Below are 20982 nucleotides of genomic sequence, written 5' to 3' on the forward strand. Positions count from 1 at the left end.
CGCCCCTGATTGGGGGGTAGCTTTTGTTATTTTTAATGTACGTATAATATTAACATAATAATCAACAAGTGCACAATTGATTAAATATGAAATATATCATGATTTAATTGATGAATGTGCAAATGTGTTATTAGTGTGTAATTACACTTTTACAATCAATTTTGAAATGAATGTAGGCTATTCACTAGTTTAAAAACAAATAGTGTTCTGGTTTATGGGTTAGGGTTAGCCTAACCCTAACCCCTGTTGTGAAATACTTCTATGTGGAATATATATATATACTTCCACCTTTAATACTTTCACCTGGCTGCTATATCACAAAACTGTTATTGGTAGTGGATGTGTATTTTGTGAATGGTATAATTGTATAAGCTAAGATAAGCTGCTTATCTTTGGCTCTTTACTTGCTGTAACAAATGTACATTTCCCCTCTGTGGGACGAATAAAGGTATTCTGGTTATCATTCCTAATATTATTTATGTATAGATTATTTACTGGAAATGTATTATATATTGGTTGTGTAAAAATGGGTGAACTCCATGTGGGCATAATAAACATAGACTGAATATAATAACCATAGACTGTATGTATAATACTTACCATATTCTGACTGTATTTAATAAGCGGACCACCTGTGCCATAATGCCAGTGCACAATGCTCTCAGATGTGGGGGAGGGTGGATCACTACCTGTTGCTATAGGTTGCTATGCTCGGATCTCCTGCTGGATGTTGATTGGATGAAAAACAGAATTCGTCAGGCTAAAGCCGCCAATGTGCCTTCAGGTCGCGAGGGAAACATCGGAGCTTTGGGTCCGGCCACCTTGCAAGTAGCACTTGAACATTATGTACGGCCGCTGAACAAAACTGCGCAGGTAGGTTAATTCTGTACTTTACTTGGATCACGTTGTCTGTTTAGCGAAGTTAACCACATTTAAACGGCAGTTAATCAGTTTTAATATGGGCGAAAGTTGAGTTCAAGTTAGCCAAGCTAGCTAGCATCGATAGCTTGCTAGCTTAATCGCCTAACTTTAACGGCGAAGTTAATTTTCCTTTCCCTGAAATAGTAGTGAACTAATGGTTTTAGTTTGACCCAAATGTTTCTGTTTCATCTGGCAACATCATATATTAACTAGTATCTTGTGTTTTTCCAGGCCAGTATTACATGAACGTTAAAGAATAATTTCAAGGGAGTGCAGAATGGCATTTGATGGGCATCAGAGCAGATTTCCAAATTCATTGTTTCCTTCAAACCAGCATCAGGTAAGACACCACTTTTAGGACACAACTTTGACATTTGAAGTAACCTTACACATATGTTGAGAGTTTATAATAGGGAAATACATGTTGTAAAATGGTGGAATCATATAACGTGTCATAGCACAATACACGTGTTCATTAGGCCTTAGATATATTCAGAGGATCAAGATCCCTTAACGTTCACTTTTGTTCACCCTAATTGATTAAGAAACGAATCATTTCAGCTATAATTGTCTCGTTTTGTTCTCAACGGTATTCTTATATATTCTGAAGCTTCTGTGACACTTACAATGAGTTTTGTAATTTGATTCAATCTGATTGATTCAATCTGCTATGTGCAAGGAATAACACAAAAGTTACGAAGTATTTTTGTTTACGTGTAGTGAGCTTTAGATTAATTACCAAAATTGTAAATGTTACACTTGCTCGCTCAGGCCAGTCAAAAATATTGCTTATTTCCCTGTGATATTGGTATTTTGTCAAGGAGTTTTGGGAAATCGTGTCGACATAGCATTCCGTGAGGCTGATGTCATAGTTGATGAAATGGAGACGCTGGGCCCTTCTCTCTTCTCTTATTTTTCATTTCCTCGCTCCTCAGTCTCGGTCTCACCGGAAGTTGATTTGTCTGCGCCATCTTGAGTAGCGTCCCAATGGCCTTATTTGTGCCGGAGGACGGAGGACCACCAGACCATCCTTCGATGAAATCCTCAGACACTCGCCCCGCCCTCTTACTGTGTATCGCTCACTGATTGGACGATGCAGTGCATGCACTGATCTGATGCTTCTTGACATGAGAGCAGTTTCCCAGCGGAGTGAAGAAAATACATGAACCTCACGGGACTCACTCCTCAGTTTATACCGTGTTTTGTTTCAATTAATGTATCATTTAGTTACACACACACCCCCGCCTCTGTTAGTACACATTTACTGACACAAACATTTGTATCATCTGTTGCAGACTAAAATAAATAAAATGAAATAAGAACTAATTCTCAAAAAAGATAAACGCCATTCTTTAAATGTATAAACGAACAATAGTTTGATTAATATTGATTAGAGTGCACAATAGAAATAAAATAATTGAGAGAAGAAAAAGAGATATGTTATCTATCAAAACCCAGTTAGATTAACATTCATTGGATTGCACACTTTGTTTGTTTGTGTGGATATGTAGTAAATTAACATTTTAATAGCACTTAATGACTGACTGAATGGAAATAACAATAAATGAAAATGTAAAACGAAAAAATCGATCATGAAAATGTTTCCAAAAAATGAATAAAATGATTTTTGACCACTCTGTTGTTCAGATATATCACATATTTGTAACTAAATGATACATTAATTGAAACAAAACATGGTATAGACTGAGGAGTGACTCCCGTGAGGTTCATGTATTTTCTTCACTCCGCTGGGAAACTGCTCTCATGTCAAGAAGCATCAGATCAGTACATGCACTGCATCGTCCAATCAGTGAGCGATACACAGTAAGGGGGCGGCGCGAGTGTCTGAGGATTTCATCGGAGGATGGTCTGGTGGTTCCTCAATTATAGCTCCTCCATTATCGTTCCTCGCTCCTCGGTCCTCCGGCAGAAATAAGGCCATTGGGACGCTACTCAAGATGGCGCAGACAAATCAACTTCCGGTGAGACCGAGGAGCGAGGAAATGAAAAATAAGAGAAGTGAGAAGGGCCCCTTGCGTCTCTCCACGCTTCCCTGGTGGGAGGGACTAGTCGCAGGGAAACAACGCAAGTGAGGGACGCAAGGAATACATTTAACCGAAGTGAGAAGGGCTCGCTGTGTGCTCCGGCGCACAGCGAGCAGGTAGTGCGCTCCCGCTTCCGCGCTGCCGATCATGTTCACTACTGACGTGTCGCCTCACCGGAAGAGTTAAAGGAAGGGGGGAGGGTGCTAGTGGATCATCGCCGGAGCTGTATTAGATTAACATTAACATGCTTATTGTAGTGGTAAATGCACTGCCTTGCGGCCTGTAGCACCATCCTTGATGGAGCATATGTGTGGGCTGGACCTGTATTTTACAGGACAGGAGTGAGAGGGTCGAGTTGTCCATTCTTGTTCAGTTTTCTGTGACAATCTTCCTCACCCTCTCAGACTTTCAGTCGCGCACGCTACTAAAGAGACGTGCTACCATGGAAACCAAACAATGGTGTAGCTGTATTAAAGTCAGAGTGGAAACAGTCCTGAGTAAATCTGATTTTGTCAGAAATCGGGAGAAATGCGGTAGAAATATGACCCCGGGAGGAAATCGGGAGTCTCCCGCGAAAATCGGGAGGGTTGGCAAGTATGCCTGGGCTTAGACCCTCACATCATACAAGGAAAAACTTCCAAATAAACCCCACAGTTTCAAGGGGAAAATGGGAGAAACCTCAGGGAAAGCAACAGAGGAGGGATCCCTCTTCCTGGACGGACAGACGTGTGTGTGTAAATTGAAGAGATAATACATTTACAACATAGGTAGTCCAAATGTTTGGAAATGCATGTGTCTATAATAATAAGATGAATCAACAATCCTGTGGGAGCCATCAGGGAAGTAGTATGATGAGAGTCAGGCAGGACCACAGTGATAGGTTCAGCCACGGCTCGAAATAGCTATATTCATTAGGGCAATAAAGTAATAACAGTGTAGGATAATGTTCTGAAATTGACATGACTTCCGTTAAATCAGACTTGTGTAATATCCATTACACAACTTGTGTAATATCCATTACACAAGTTGTGTGTGCAGAGGCAGAAGGCAGCAAGTGTGTTAGATGCAGTATTTGTAAATTATATAGATGTAGGCTTCCAGGAAAATGAGGAAAAACTCATTGAATTTTAATCTAGTTTCTAAATAAATTACTATTGCATCAAATATGTTCATTTTCTTTATTATTGGGGTACATTGTTGACGAATGCTTATGGGCCAGTAGTTACAATGGTGGGGCCAGTGAAATTGAAAAGCCACTGGCCTTTTCCCTTAATGTCCACCCCTGGATTAACCATGTTTTTCTCTCTCTTAGGCCAGTTTCAATACAGGTGGGGGAGAGAATGGTAGAGAGGCCTTGCCCTTCGTTTCACCACAGGATCAGAAAACAGCAGTTGACATGCCCTGGTCTCACAATGCTTTTGATCCCTATAGCCTCATCAGTTGTGCCCAGAACAACAGGTATTCTTTTTTTTTTTGTTCAGGTTGAGTTGGTTATTATTATTCATCTGTGCACTATTCTGTAGTATTGGTTAGGAATACCACAATATCAGACATTTACTAGTCGATATCAAAACCAGGGAATTTCCACATTTCAATAGCCATTTTATTATCATTTTGCAAGGTATACAAATATACTGCGTGCAAGTCGTATTGTGGAAGGAAAACAATTCAAGTATTACTGTTAAATAAATGCTTTTAGGTGACAATGAAAAGTTATAGCATAAATCAAGGGCCATGTTTTCTTTGCTTTACAGGAAACCCAGTAATACACCTGACTATGACGGAGAGACTGATCTACTGGGCCTAGTGTCAAATATTGTCGATGAAGAAGATTCACAAGACAGCTACTTCAGTGAAGGGTATGTCAAGGTTTTATGTTTTCAAATTGTTGGGTTAGTTGTACAACTGCTATAGTATGATTTATGGTTATTAAAATATACATATCATAACAATATCTACACAAAAATAAACAAAATTGATAAAAAAAAAAAAAGAGAGTCTGTTTTAATGAATATAGTTAGTTAAATATGTTTTCATAGTTTGTTATATATTAAAATATGTCCTTGATTCTTTCTTTAGGAGTCTTCCTACATGTAATACTGTCTGGTCTCCAAAGACTTTGAGTGAAGAACTGCTTCAGTATGTTCAATCGGAGGGTAAAGCGCAACAACACTCTACCTTTTATTCAAACTATGTATCCCGTGAGGCTTTGGATAAAGCACAGGGACAATCAGTGGGCAAAGATGTTGAGGAGATTTATCAACAGTCCAATGGCCATTCCACCAATCAACAATGGCTTTTTAATTTGCCTAATGGAGACCGAAACAGCACTGTCCCACGTCCTCAGAAACTGCCACCAGGTCTATCAATCCCCAACACAGGAAACACCTACCTGTCACAGGTACAACAGAGCGGATATGACGACATGCCAGCTGAGAAAAACAGAGGGAATAGCCAGCCTAGCAACAATTTATCTGACCTCAGTAATGTCTTTAGACCTCAAAGTGAAATGAACAACTCATACTTTACTCCTTATTACGAAAAGCAGTTCACCCAGAGCAGCACAAAACCCATCAGTAATGAGCAGTTTGGGACACAAGACATTAACCAACTGGTCAGCAGTTTCCGGTCCTTGACGGCTGATGAGCCTGATAGCTTATGTCGTGGAGACTTCACAAACATTCACAGGCAGTCAGTGGGCATGCAGCATGAAGACAGCGTGGCTGAACAATGGCAAATCTCTGGTCCTGCAATGTCAACACAAAGTCATCCCGCAATGCAGAGTCAGAAGCAGCTGGTGGGAGCATTTGGGACACAGCAGATTGAAATAAATGGAGAAGTGAGGAAACAAACATTTGAGCGCGATGCCTTTCAAGATCCACCTCGTTTCAGCCCACAAAACGCAGAGTACTACCTCCAAAACCAAAGCAACATGACCCTTCACAGAGAGAACATGTCACTCCCCTTTAACATGAGCATGAACCAGTATTCAAAGCATAATTTCCAGCAGGGCCTGATACAGAACAAGCCACAGATGCAGAGAGAAGAGAATAGGATGCATATGCCTCGCTTTCTAGGTAAAGGCTTCTCCACTAACACTCACATGAGAGGGGGGGATAGGAAGCAGGTCCTCTCACATAATCTAAGCCTTGATCACCTGGGGAGCATGCAGTCTCGGAGAACTAATGGAGAAAATGGCATGGTGAGTGGTGGGAATACACAGCAGCTCAGGCCTCCCATGTATCCTGTGCATGACCCCAGAAGATACTCCAGCGTTCCCATGAACGCCTCTCATTTCAGCCCCAAATCCACACTGCCCTATGGCAGCGGTGTGACAGCCATGAATGTGGGTGATATGATGTCAGCCAGCGAGTCAGCAGTTTTCAACTCCTATATCAGTGAGATGATGACCTACGGGGGAGAGAACACCTATCATGGCATGGCCTCAGCCCCAACACCGTCAATGGTGATGAATCAGGGAGGACCTGTGATCCAGCTTTACGTCTACGTGGACGAGTGCTATGAGCAGTGGAGGTCTTTGGAGCGGGACAGAAAGAGGGTATGCTTTTGAAATCTGATTTTGTGTCATTAACTACAAATGTTTCGTAATCTATATTTAAAAAAGCTGCATATTGTCACAGCTTCAGTATTGATGTTGCACACGGTTGTCATGTTCTAACGTGTTTTTTCTTAATTTGATCTTAGACAGAGGTAATTCTTACCAAGGCATTTCTTGGTAAAAGGATGGCGGCAGTGGTCAGCCCTAACCTCCCCAAAACTTCACCAAATCCCACAAGAATCGACCACCTCATTGTTAATCAGATGAGAGAACAAGCAAGGGTGAGACCTCCTAAATGAATTGCTTCCATACTGCCATCTCCAGGTGAATTTAGTCCTAGCAGCCCTGTTATGTTGGTAAGGTGATATAAGCAGTTTTATTTTGCACACTCATGAGAAATATATGCATTCTCCTGGAGATTTGTTTTATATAATTGTTATTTTTATCCCGGAATAAATGCCATACTTACACACAATACAACTTTTGTAATGTATTTTTGTTTAATTAAGTAATGTTCATGTGATGGCTTATTGTGTGAGAGGATATCACATTAAGAAGGGTATTTCTAAGAGTGACAGGGAAGTGTTGATTATGTTGGTTTGTTGCAGGTGGCAAGCCTTCTGGATAGGATGGAGTTTCTGGGCAACACTGCCCTCCACATGGACATCTACACCGCCCTGAGCAGGCATCATATAGCCATCTGCAACACCCAGGCGAGGCACAAGGAGGAGCCAGCCAGAAAACACCAGCAGCAGAGAGCCCATTTCACAGAGGACACAGGTAAGTCATATTGCATCAGTTAGCGTATGTTCCTCTCTCTCAAATGCTGCTGGTACTTACTTACTGCTTTTTTCATAGACACCCTGTTGATGGTCAATGCACTGAAAGACCTGGCTGCTGCCACGAGGAAGATCCGCACCGCCCTGTGGTGTGCTCTCCAGCTGACACTGCCAAAGACTGTCAAGAGTCCGGAGCCCGAAGTGAACAAGCAGGAGACGCACAGAGAGAGGGGCCCCTCTCCCTTTGAGGGATACTCCTTTAAGTTATGATTTAGCAGGCATCAAGCACGAGTTAAAGGTTACGATTACATTATAACCACTCCAATTGCCCTGATTATAATATTCCCAAAGGCAACTGGGTGTTACCTGGAAGTTTATAGTGACAGTTTACCTGCAACAGTGATCACTGCAAAATATGAAGTGAGCAGTTTGAAGCTCAATGATGGCGGCGCTGTTAGTGTCAGTTCAAGCTTTACATGAATCTTGCTCCATCACCGTTGTATTGAAAGACACTATTTATGAATTCTTCATTGTTATTACTAATTTATTGAAAGGTATTATAACCTAGGTTCTGGGTAATCCAAAGCAATCATTTAATCATAAGGGCAGTAGTTAACATGCCTATAATCAGAACAAATGTATTTATCTGCAAACTATGCCAAAGAAGCTCAAACTTCAGAAAGCAAGGTTCAGTGTTTTAAATTAAAATCTATAATCAGTAATCACACTTTCCATAAGAAACAAAACAATATTCCCAATACAATATAATGTTAAGTTAATAATAATTCTCTGAATTCTGTTTTCTTTGAAGGCGCAATTCATATAATTAGTTAAATATAAACATGCTAAATTATAAAATGTTTTCTGAATGCTCCAATTAATCTTATCTTAACATATTCATCAGAATGTGTTCTAAACTTTTAACTTTCACAAGATACTGACATTTGCAGCGTATTAAATATTTATGTACTAATCACACTTCAGATAGTATTATTAAATATTCTCATCAGTTTGACAGTTTGTCAGCAAGGAACCAAAGCTTGTATCTTTTATAAAAGTGACAATTCTCTAGCCGCATAAATCCTCCCTGAGGAGGCTGTATGAATACGAGTTGTTCTATTGTCATTTTAATGTTCGTGTTGTGATTTTAACCGTTACTTGTTCTGTTAACCAACTCTTTAACAATAAAGCAACCCAAACAGCTGAAAATGTTTGTCTTTTTTATTCATTTCAAAAGCTGATGAACCTCATTATAAACATTGAAATGATGGTACATGATATGTTTGTGGTATAACTCAGTAACCAATCTTCTGTTTTCATTTTGGACACAAATGCATCAAAATAAACCCTTTGTTAGAAGTTCTGCAGAAGTGAAAGGCATATTGGCTCAGAGGCTAATAGTACAAACTGGATTGGGTTGCATTGCAGGCATTCCTCTGATTTTACCGTGACCAATCCAATTAGTGTATACTTGCTGTAGCTCAGCCAAAGCGTGTTTCATACGCTGCTATAACAACATATTAGCAGAGGTTTAAGTTTGATCAGCGACAGAGGACACAGTCACACTCAGCGCATAACGGTTGGCAGCTTGTTTCCAATACATGTTTCAGGAACTGGTCATATCAGTATCCAAGAATAGCAGGGATTTTTGGACGAATACACATTCTTTACACATATAAAGAGAAAGAACTTAACGTAAGGGGACTGATGAACACATAATAGAATGTGCCAATGGGGTTCAGCTAAAGAGGCAATGACTGTTTTTGATTTTTGTCTCCTGAAAACCTTTCCACATACAAAGTGTCCTTTCTCTGTGTTTTATCTTTTGCGTTCACCTTTCTGTGTACGCTTCTTCTCCTTCTCTTTTCTGTCCTGTTTGGTAAGTTTGTCCTTCTCCCGCTGCATCTTGTCTCCTTCCTTCTTCTTCTGAGAATCTTCACGAGCCTGGTCCCGCTTCTCCTTCTGTCTGTTCAGCACCTCTGCCACGTTGGTGTTCTTGAACAGGGCTGATACTTTCAGTAAAGGACAGCAGGATGAATGCAAATGTACTGTGCTATAAGATCTTTACTGCATATTACCATCACCAGTGTGTGTGTGTGTGTGTGTGTGTGTGTGTGTGTGTGTGCGTGTAGTCAGGGTTATCCATTCATTTTGCAATTAGTGACACTGAATTTTAAACGGCCTCTGATCGTTAACAGCTTTAGAAAGGATACATTTCTCATTCCCGATAAAGTTATTTGCACCGGTTTGCTCCTCTTCTTCAGCTTCAGTGCTTATGTTAAGGAAATAACTGACAACTTAAGGTACCGCTTTACCCCTGAAAATAAATTTAAAAAACATATTTCCTCTTACCTGTAGTATTTTTACTCAATCTTAACAGTTTTGGTGCAAGTATTGGAGATATTGCCCATAGAGATAGAAAGAAAATAAAGGATATTCCTCGTCGTCAGTAACATTAGCGTATTGAGCCAGGAGGGCGTCCTTCCTTTGCTTCGACTCCCCGGAAACCTCTTTGTGTTTCACCACAATCTGGGCTTGTTTTTCTATCATCCTGGCGATGGCCTGGACTTCAGCTTCAGGAAAGAAAAGTAAGAACACAGACAAAGTGTAAATGAACCCAAATAACATGGAATACTTTGACTTCAATTAAAGCCCTTGCTTTTCACTGTCTCCATGAAGGTGCGTGAACAGAAGGAGGCTCTTATGCCCCCATCTGAGCTCAAGTCTCCAGACAGTTTACCCATCCTTATGGATATGTACACAGTAAACAATCTCTTTCCAGTTACACAGTGACGGGAAAAAAGTACTTTTCAACATCAAAACCAGGAGCTGTTTTTAAGTTTATTTTTTTCCAGACAATGTTTATCTCTGGAAGACAGAAATACATTTGAGCACTCTGCTCCAAACTCAAAGAAAATGATTTAAAAATCAAACAGCTAATCCCTCTCTCTGTATGTTTAACTGGTACAACAGACTCAGTAGCAAGCTGTCTTTGCTCTGTTGAGTCAAGATGTAAAAGAGTTGACAATCCTCCTTTTTTTTACTAGACTACATTATTATATAAATTCTTAGACCATATCACTTTGCAAGTTTTGACTGTATTGTCATAAGATTGTGTTATATTGTTCTTGTTTTCATTGACTTATGATTATGTCCAGCAATAATTGCCAAATTGGTGCACTGCAAACTTTGATGACTCGTTCCCTGAACTTTTATTCATACTGACAAGGTACACATTTTAAATATGACTTTTCAATGAGATAGGGAATGTGGATGAATTTAAATGACATACCATCATCAGAATCACTTTTGGAAGCTGATCTGTCGCGCCAATCGGTCCACTGCTTAATAATCTGTTTGCAGACATCTTCTACATTGTCCTCCTCCTGCACACAAAAAACATGTAAATGTTATGTACTAACAGTTCATTGTACTGTATAAAATGCGGGCTATCGAACCGGGTTATTATCACAACCTGTTAGTACTACATGAGGCAGTCATGTAGGCTACTTCAGAGATGCAAGCAGTGGTTCTGTGATCCCATTATGTCACATTAAAAAGGACACTTATCTATGAATGAATTATCCATTTGTATTTATGCTTTAATAACAAGGTGGTTCATCTTTCCAGGGGGTTATTTCTTACAAAAATTAGCAACACATCAGGTTGGTCTACCAGAGGCTAATACAGAGGCAGTTTGACTGCCAAATGGCACACTGAGCATATGAAAACAGCACATAAACAGTGTTAAGTTCTGTATTCCTTCATAATAAAAACATACGGATCAAATGAAAGCCTGCCAATGCTCACCACACACGGTCACATATATAAGGTTGGATACTTTGCCACAGGGGGCTTAACAATCTTAACAGCAAACGACCCCTGCTGTTAGAGGATGATATATTTACTGCAATATGAAGACATCTAAACAGTTTCAAACATGTATCACCACCAAACAGCACTTTTACTTTGCCGAATTTGGTCGATCAGTCATATTGCTGATTACATGGCAGGAGAGAACAGCTCATTAAACTGCCGGTGGTGTTTTGATCAGAGACTGTATATGGTTTCGACCAACACCGTCGATATTTAGCTCCATAAAAGCTGGCTGACATCAGCGTTGTCACTTGGCAGCGAGCGGCAGACGAGACGGACAGCAACACATGAGAAAGCCTCGCTGGCAGAGCGGGACGTGCCGCCGCCGCCGCCCTGTATATTTACCACAAATGCGGATAGAATTCCTTGCAGCGCATCTTCTCTCTCCTCGTCACTCTCCTCCTCCTCCAGGACCCCTAAAATGTAGGTCCCATACACCTCTCTGTCCACTTCCAACGAGTCAAGACGATCATTTAGCCAGCTTTCAAACTCCCCGGCGTCTGTCACGGGCGCAGCCATCTTGGCCCTATGGGGTCTTTCCGGCGGTGCATGGTTGTCCTTTGTAAATGCCTGTCGAAAAAGGTACATGATACAACTTAGGTACACGTGTTTGAAATTTCAGCGTTTTTTCCTACAAACTTGAGGGTAACCGTCCAGGTAACTTAATTATGTTGACAGTAATTTTGTTGTACGTATATACACATTTAGCGGTTGAAGTATAACAAAGAAGTTGTTGCTGTCATGGTGCAAACTGAAAAAAAACTCGAAGAAAAACTCTGTAGCCCCTCATGCATTTTAGCTAGCTAAACATGTTCATTAACAGTTTGTTGTTGCAGTGGTTTATTTTCAGACCTCAAATTACCTAAGTAAGGATAACATATTTGTTTCTTTGAAAAGTAATTAATTTAGCATCACTGCATCAATTTATTCAGTGTGAGTTCCATTTCCACAACTGTAATTTGCTCAGTTTTCAGTGATACGGTTCATTTAAGTACCATGCAAAGTAAACGTTTGTTTTGTCATAAAATGCCACTTAAATGAAATCATCCACCTAAAAAGAAAAAACTAAACTAATTCTAAAAAGACCCACAACTTTTTATTCATGAAAGAAAATGTGAAATGCTAGTCATCTGAATTCTCATGACTATCTGGCATCAGGATGTAATGCAACATTTCATATATGTACACAAAATATAGACACAATTATTGGCCACTGCTTCTATATTTTGCCTTCCATTATCCCTTTACCAAATCACCACATATTCCCACATCTTGCTGTTGGCCCTTTAATTTCTACCTGCTCCACATAAGTACTTTTTGTATGTACTCTGACCCCTGTAAACGCTACATTAAAGCTTATATAAGCACAGGTTTTGTTAACCGTCCATTTGAATGAAAATGGCTGCTATAACTTTGCCATGCTGCTTGTCTGGCTTGTAAAACTAATTTCTGCAGCCAACGTTTCAATCAGTGCAAAAATGCTGAGTGTTGGCAGTTACATAAAGTGACCATGCCACAAAAAACCAAGTTCCTGATTTAAAAAAAAAAATAATGTCTGATTGTCAAGCAGTTAACAGAAGTACTCAGGCTCTCACCCGTAGGCTGTCGTCATGACATTACTAGCCTATTGAAAAGCTGATTTCAAAATAATCAGTTATTATCTTTACATTTAGTGGACAGCACAACATATACAAAAACAAACACAATGTATTTCTACCATCCTATTGAGAGGACGACTTATTTTGAAGATAGGCTACAGTTGTTTCCAGAAGGTTGTTAAAAATCTTTATTGAAAATGGGTGAAAGGAATAGTTGAGACCTAGGCAAGGCAAGTTTATTTATATAGCACTTTTCAACACAAGGCAATTCAAAGTGCTTTACAAAAAATGAAAGAGATTAAGAAAATGGCATTTAAAATCAGTCATTAAAAAGAACCTAGTGTCTAAAGGTGCTTATTATTGCTTTTTTGTAAATTGCTACTGTTTAACATGGCTATTTTTTTCTGGAGTGTTTGTGTGAGTACAAGCACAGATGACATGATGCTACCAAGAATAACATGAGTATGACATCCTGAGTTTGGCCACTGGGTGGAAGTAGAGGACATAGATTGGTTTTCCCCTCATGATAGAGACAGAGAATAAAGCGGAGTCTTGGATTTAGTTGCATGACAGTAGTTTGGAATGTATGTAGTATGTGATTCATTGCAAATTACTGCATGCTTGTGCATCAGACGTTGTTAATTAAAGTATAGTTGTAAGCAGAGCTGTGGAGCAAGAAAATGCCCTGCCAGCTGTTTGTTCGTCCTCTTTCATTTGACACTGGGACAACAGACAGCCCCTCCCAGCTGTTTGAATACATTAAACAATGTTTCCATGTGAATGACTTGATCCTGCTTCCAGAATGCACTTTGAGCAAGCAGGGTTATTATTTACCCCACCCATCAACAAACACATTCAACAACCCCTAGTCATACACCGAACACACACATGCCCACAAACACACGCTCCCCTTCCCACTGCTCCCACATAATGGCTTCACACGTCGCTGGCCTTACAGTAATGAAGTGTGAATCTTCTGACGCCACGGGGAAGCTACCGTGTGTAACTGCACTATTTTTGTGCACCACCTTCAATTCCTCACAGCCCTGATACATTTGCTCACATATTAAATCCACTTTGTACTTTCTACAGGCAGCATTCAAACTAACTTTCAGTAAACACCCTTAAACAATTGTGAAACTAGACTGAGTTGGTGCACCATGCTCCGTACTACAATGTTGTGCTAGTTTTTTTGCAGATGTTTCAAATTGGACCAAAGAGACAGATTTTGTGTCCCTCCTGCATGTTAGGTAATACTTTTATCAATGAATTGAGTACTGTATTAGAAAATATGAAAAGCACACTTTGTTGTTTGTGGGCTGATTGACATTCCCATGATTAAAATAAAAGTGCATCTTACTGTTACGGTATAATATAAAAAGGTGTAAAATATGTGACGGTTGTTGAATATTTCAATAAAGATATTACTTGCGATAAATACAAATATGTTAGTGAACTCCGCCTGTCTGCCACTGCTTGTTCACTGCAAGTATACTTTTGAGTAAAACTAAAATCTAAGTTCATTATCTAAAAAATATCTCTTATTGATACAATTGTACATTAGGCTAGACAAAATAGGCACACAAATTACATTATGCACACATTTTAAAAACATTTTAATGTGCAATTCACTGCCTTTTCGAGTAGTGTTTATCAGTCATTTAAAAAAAAAATATATATTTCTATGTGAATACATGTCTATATGTTTATGAATTGTATACAGTATGAGTGTGTTTCAAAGTTAAACATTGGAAGTAGTTTTCCAAAGTTGCGGTTTTATTGATGTCTATTGGCGCTCATTTGCCTTGTATTATTGCAGGCAGTACTAGTACATTAATTTCAAATAATGCTGCCAAATTGTCCCCTGTTAACATAGTGTAATGCAAGTTAGAGGGAAACTGTCATTACAACAGGCGTATAGTCATATTTCAGGCTGAGAGGCCCAGGGTCGATGCATAATGCCATTGCCACTCTTAGTACTGCATAGCTTTAGGAGGCCTGTCCTATTTATATTGAGAGGCTGTGGATTGATGCAAAATGACAAGGGCCGCGAGGCTGCTGAGTGGGTGGGCATCCACATGCTCCACTCCACAGGCAACCCTTTCCTTCTACACACACACACACACACACACACACACACACACACACACACACACACACACACACACACACACACACACACTTGTCTTCATGTCCCAATGCCACCAGCCTTAGAAAAGCCCCGCAGTCTCAATGTGCAATGTCCTCTCTCTGTCAACATATCCTCTATCCCAACGTTGATGTGACTGAATATAACCAGAGCCCAGAACAACCAGGCAGTACAGAACCATGAAAAACAGCAAGTGTACCGGGCATGTTCCCTCTTCTTCTCTAGCAGTCTGCTTCCTCATCACACATTAGCTCGTATTTTAAAATACTGCTAATTCTATCAAATAAGTAATATAGTTTAGTATGTGTTAGTTCAGAGACTGGACTTACATTTACATCATCTAACTTTTCTTTAGTTACATTGTAGGCGATAACTAATGAATGGTAATGTTGTGTGTTATTTAATTGAATGAAATTGATGGTATGATTAAAGTGATTGTTTTCATCTTTTCAGACTCAACTAGATGATGTCAGCTACCCAACCTCTCGATATGATGGACACCAGGCGCGAACAAGTAACTAACAGTAATTAAAACAACAAAACATAATAATTATATTTATATTTATTTTAATACATTAAGTTGTATTGTTATTGTTTACTGTTAAGGCACCATACTTATTTTTTCTTTGTAATATGTACTCTGTTTCTTTCTCTCTCACACACACACACACACACACACACACACACACACACACACACACACACACACACACACACACACACACACACACACACACTGTACACAAAGTCTTTCTGTAGCTCTCACACACTCTACGTTGCCCTTCCCCCTACACACATTTTGACAGACACACAAACTATTTTTCTGTGGTTAAAAAGAGAAGTGAGAAATAAAGCGCCAGCGAGTCAGTGCAGCAGTCTTTAGTAATGTCCGTCCATCCTTCAGTGTCCGATTGCCATTATTAAACATTGCTTATGGCTTATTGATTCTGCAACACAACATTAAGGATATCAGATCTTTGTTGCCAAGATTGTCTCATACCATTTACTGTGTGAAGAGTTTGCTGATTTAATGTTCGAATAGTTACTTGGCTCTTAGCTTAAAGCCATAACTAACTCACTAAATCTTAAAGCAATAGTTTGAACAGATATATACTTATTTGAGAGTTTGAGAGTTAGCAGATCAATACCACTCTATTTGCAGTAGGGCTGCAACTAACATTTATTTTCTTGAATATTTGATAAGCATATTTGTGAGTCAACACCTCTGACGGATAAAGAGTCATTCATTAAAATATGTTTTGTTTGACTTGTTCAATGGTCTGTACAGGGCTACTTAGATTTTAAATGCATTGGCTGCAAAGCAGTGATGCATGCTGGTTCATCAGTTTGCTTAAGCCTAATGTCCCTTTGGAGGAGAAAAATTAACTTGAGCTGATACATCCGAGGGAATAATCTGGTTATGAGTAATGAGGGCTCTTATTAGTAGTTATGCTTCTATCAGGTTGAGTGTGCTGGTGTTGGACTTCCCACATCTCTCTCTCAGGAGGCATGGTGCTTTCGCTCCGCTCGTCGAGCTTTTTGCTCTGAATTGCAGGCAATTAAAACCCTGCCATGTGAATGTGGGGAAAAGGTAATGAATATGGAACACTAACGTGCAGGAGTCCGTCGAGACCGCTCGTCGAGTTCTGAGAGTTCCTTTCTCCAAATCATCGGGAAGCACAAAAACGATTTGACAGCGTTCTTTTCCTCCCGTCCCTCACTCGGTGTGCATGTGACTCCCCGAATGATGGCCCAGAGGTTTTTATAAATGCAGAGCCCATTCTATCCAGGTTGTTGACCTTTCGTGACCTCTGGCAGTGAGAAGAAACTTTTCTGTCGTTGGTTTGGCGCCCTGCCTGGCTGACCGTGCCAGCTCTTCTGAGCAGAGCAGAGGAATGATAGGAAGGGGGCTGAGTGGATGCGTCTAGACAGCCAAGTGGAGGAGGGCAAATATTTAGCCATGCCACTTTGGGAGGCGATCCAGGCCCCCCCCCCCCCCCCCCCCGCTAAGGCATGCCTCTTAGCCACAGAATCAGGCCATGTCTCCATCCTGCTCCCTGTGCTGCCTCACACTCTCTATTCAGAGTCACGGATCTCATTTCTTGGATAATATTTCAAGCTGGCCACAGATGGGGAATTAAATTGAAGACCTGGCTTGATGTGGGGCATAAACAATGGATTTTGGGAGCTTCTCAGCAAAATGATATGAAAAGGAAATGGATACTGTAGATGTAGCTGTACTTAGGCTATTTTTAAGGGTCTGTGTAAATGAATGCATGAAACGCTGACTGAGTTGTCTGCTTACCAACAGCGGAACAACCCCCACAGCCATCACTTATTATCCACTGTGACATATCAGTCACCTCATTTGGAAATGAATTGTTATTTTGCTGTTGATGGCTGAATACATTTTTCCACCCTCTCTTGTAGAAAAAAAATGTCATAGTGCTATTTGACAGTATATGTGTTTACATGCGAGCTCCAATATATTCCAATATTTCCTGCAATACACAGCCAAGTCTAAGCAAAGTCCCATGGATTTTCCCTCCCGTCTATGAATAAATCCGTAATCAGATGAATTGCTGTCAGTTGGTCCTAACAAGACGACTCAAATCAGGGTAAATATTGACTCAAGCGAATCAGCACATGACAGTTTATGCTGACACCATGTTGAGACGCTGACAACAATACACATCCTCCCATCAATGTTCTGGCAGGATGGTGACACAGAGGGGGTAAAATAAAAGTTGGAGAGCGAGCGAGAGCAGTCCGGTGAGGCTAACGCTCAGTTGTTCCTTCTCATTGTTGGTCGGTGTTGCAGACTGCTGCTGGTGTCGCGTCTGCTGATGGGCTGAGGCAACCCTGCTCTACTGGTAGCCGTCACTCTCCCACACATCAGACAGCGCACACCACCTGTGTCTGGATGACGGTCTGTCTCTCTGGCCTTCTATTCTTCATCTTGTTTTTCTGCTTGGAGCCAATACAAAAAAAAGAAGCTTTTTTGATCTGATGGGAAAGAGCTTAACACACGCTCATGCATGTTGAAGAGGAGAATCCATCAAAAGGGCTTCTCTCTAGCCATCAAGCAGCACTGAAATGAGCATTTGATTATTCAATAGTTTGACCGGCAGAACATTTACATGTGACCGTTTTCTTAATAGAATAATCAATCAAATTCCTCGTACGTGTAAACCTACCTGGTAATAAACCTGTTTCTGATTAAAGTTACATATCAAGTGAAAGTGCTTAGACTTGCATATCATTGTACATTTGATGGCTTATTGGACAGTGTTCAGTGTTAGTCAAATGGGACAGGCATTGGGTTTTTACTTCAAATCAAGTTTTATTTATACAGCACATTTCTAAACGATGTTTGGTCGAGCCAAAATGCTGTACATAAAATTAAAATAGCCTACAGTAGAGACACTTTACAGCAAATACAACAGCACAGATTGTTCAGAATATCAGTATGAGAAAAACAACACCCTCTGTCCTTAGACCCTCACATCGTACAAGGAAACACTTCCAGAGAAAACCCACAGTTTAAAGGGAAAAATGGGAGAAACCTCAGGGAGAGCAACAGAGGAGGGATCCCTCTCCCAGGACGGACAGACGTGCAATAGATGCCGTGTGTAAATTGAAAAGATAATACATTTTACAGCATATAGACCGAATGTTAGGAAATGCATGTGTACTTAGATATTCTACATGATTACTTGTTATAGGGGCCCTTATATGCTTTTTGGGGGTTTCCCTTCCCTTTTCCTGTGTTATAGCTCTTTGTCCATGTAAATCAGGGGTGCCCACACTTTTTTGGCTGGTGAGCTACTTTTGAAATGACCAGCTCACCGAGGTCTACCAACCAAAAATAAAATCCCAAATTGCAAGGGTTGCTGAATAACACGTTTTATTTATACATGGGATAATAGGGCTGCAACAAACGACTAATTTGATAATCGATTAATCTATCGATTAATGAAACGACTAATCGACTATTCGGACTATTACTGTATGCCTTGCACAATTTCTCAAACCCTCTTGTTTAGCCATCAACTTTTAGATTTAGCTTGAGGTTGTTTTAGGCATGTGGAAACTAACAATGAAGACAATAAAGATGAATACGTGATTCAAAAATACATATATTATTAAATTAACAAATTGTGAACAAAACTAACATTGCTTTTTATTTAAATTAAATAAATAATATTTTACATCAAAAGAAACAACAATGTTTTAACAAATCGTATTAAATAATCTGATGACAGAACTGTGAACAGAATAGCTGAAACTTTAACAAAATAAAGAGTAACTCAGTTTCCTATAATCATGAACCCATGTTTGAATCATTGAGTTAACTCTGTGTGTTGCTGCTAGCATACATAACACCTGACGTGGAAGTTACTCGTGGATGGGGGGGCTACAGGGCTACTAGAAAGACAGTGGAACCCGGTGCATTCCTCCGTCTGAATGTGGAGCACTTTTGCTAAATGTTTGACACATTGCTCGTGTTACCGCCCTCACATGCTGAACTCTCTTGGCAAGGAGCATTGTCCACCTCAAGACGGGTAACATTTAACCACACCTTGGAGCTCTTCTCTCCGCCATCTCCTCCGTGTGTTGCTGCTTGTAGCAGCCGCGTGTGTGTAAACTGCCCCGCCCCCTCGCGCACAGACGGGGGAGAGAGATCTCGTCTCGATTGGAAAGATCGAAAATACACCGATATTTGTTTGTCTTTGTGCATGTTAGAAACGAGTTGGCGACACTAAGACTGCGAGATAATGTTTGTGTAGCAATAATACATGACCTTTCTCAACTCGCTACTCGGAGGGAAGTCGCTGTCATATGCCTTGTGAACACTCCGATAATGCCTCTCCACGTTACCTTTCTTTGGCAGAGCGACGCTTGCTTTACAAATAAGGCAAATAACCTTTGAATGTGACATCACAAACAAATATTCTTCCTCCCATTCTGGGTGGAAGTGGTTTGTCTTTAGCTTCTTGCTCGGTCCCGCACTCATTTTGTTGTTTGTCTCTTGTTTGTCTCTTTAACTTAATTTGAGTTTTTCCGGCACTTGACTGATTTTGTATCGCTTTGCATTCTGGGTTAACAGACTGGAAAGCGATAGGTCGCTTTTTCTGTCAATCAAGTAAACTCCTGAATTAAGTGGCAGGGAGGCCAAGGGAGGAGGGATCAAAACCTGTTTTGTCTATTTTAACGGAACAGGATTTTTTTTTTATGAATGACTCGCGATCTACCAGCATTGCCCCCGCGGTCGACCGGTCGCCCGCGGTCGACGTACTGGGCACCTCTGATGTAAATGGTCTGCAATCCCTTTTAAATTCAATCCAAAGGAAGTATTTCTCCCATACACCCTGCCTGAAACGCCTTGATTATAGTCCTTTGTTTATTTCGGTAACATAATGACATCACTTTGAAACCCTCGTGCATCTACTGGCTAGTGTTGCAACACATTGTATGTAGACTAAAGGGCGGGACGTCTCTAAAGGGTGGAACAATCACAACAGAGAAGATCAAAGAATAGAAACACGTCACAGAAGAGGCACAAAATACAATAATGAAACCTGAAATGAGCATAATAATGCCCCTTTAATCATAAAATAATAGATTTAATAATAATCAATCCCTCAAAGAATTTGTAAGAATTGCAAGCCATATTTTGGGCTGTAATTATTATAAAAAAACTCCTTATGGGACTGGATGATAATATTTGTCTTCCCGCCTCTCTCTTCATCTCTCTCCTCTTCTCGAGCTCAATGCAACATTTAGGAATTTCCAATATGTCACACAGGCCTGATCTCATAAACACTGCATACAAATGTTGTGCATCCAACCATTCTGCGTTAATAATAAATAATGAAAGCGTTTGTGTCACTTTCATGTAAAGCCTTGTAGGGCTCACCCATCTGTCTGGTTGTGCTGTTACACTGTGTGTCATCAGAGTGTACAACAACAAATTACATCTTATTAGTACCAATACCAGCAGTGACAACATTTATCAGGGAAAACATCCCCTACTCTCCTAATTGTCCCCCTC

General features: G+C 40.2%; 2 protein-coding genes across 2 annotated transcripts; one reads left to right on the forward strand and one right to left on the reverse strand.

The window, feature by feature from the left end:
* The first annotated feature begins 739 nt into the window (after positions 1 to 739).
* On the forward strand, positions 740 to 8508 carry moto (minamoto). Its single transcript, XM_034219797.1, has 8 exons — positions 740 to 873; positions 1153 to 1261; positions 4279 to 4424; positions 4721 to 4825; positions 5046 to 6525; positions 6672 to 6806; positions 7134 to 7305; positions 7384 to 8508. Exons 2-8 carry the CDS (start codon positions 1199 to 1201, stop codon positions 7572 to 7574), a joined length of 2292 nt encoding a protein of 763 aa, XP_034075688.1. The 5' UTR covers positions 740 to 873; positions 1153 to 1198; the 3' UTR covers positions 7575 to 8508.
* A 2-nt stretch (positions 8509 to 8510) lies between these two features.
* Positions 8511 to 11729, reverse strand: ccdc43 (coiled-coil domain containing 43). The gene is made up of 5 exons (XM_034219800.1): positions 11526 to 11729; positions 10597 to 10690; positions 9742 to 9877; positions 9518 to 9573; positions 8511 to 9310 (listed from the first exon to the last, which is right to left on the reverse strand). Exons 1-5 carry the CDS (start codon positions 11697 to 11699, stop codon positions 9123 to 9125), a joined length of 648 nt encoding a protein of 215 aa, XP_034075691.1. The 5' UTR covers positions 11700 to 11729; the 3' UTR covers positions 8511 to 9122.
* Between the last annotated feature and the right edge of the window lie 9253 nt (positions 11730 to 20982).

Source organism: Gymnodraco acuticeps, unplaced genomic scaffold, assembly GCF_902827175.1.
Source record: "Gymnodraco acuticeps unplaced genomic scaffold, fGymAcu1.1, whole genome shotgun sequence".
NCBI lineage: Eukaryota > Metazoa > Chordata > Actinopteri > Perciformes > Bathydraconidae > Gymnodraco > Gymnodraco acuticeps.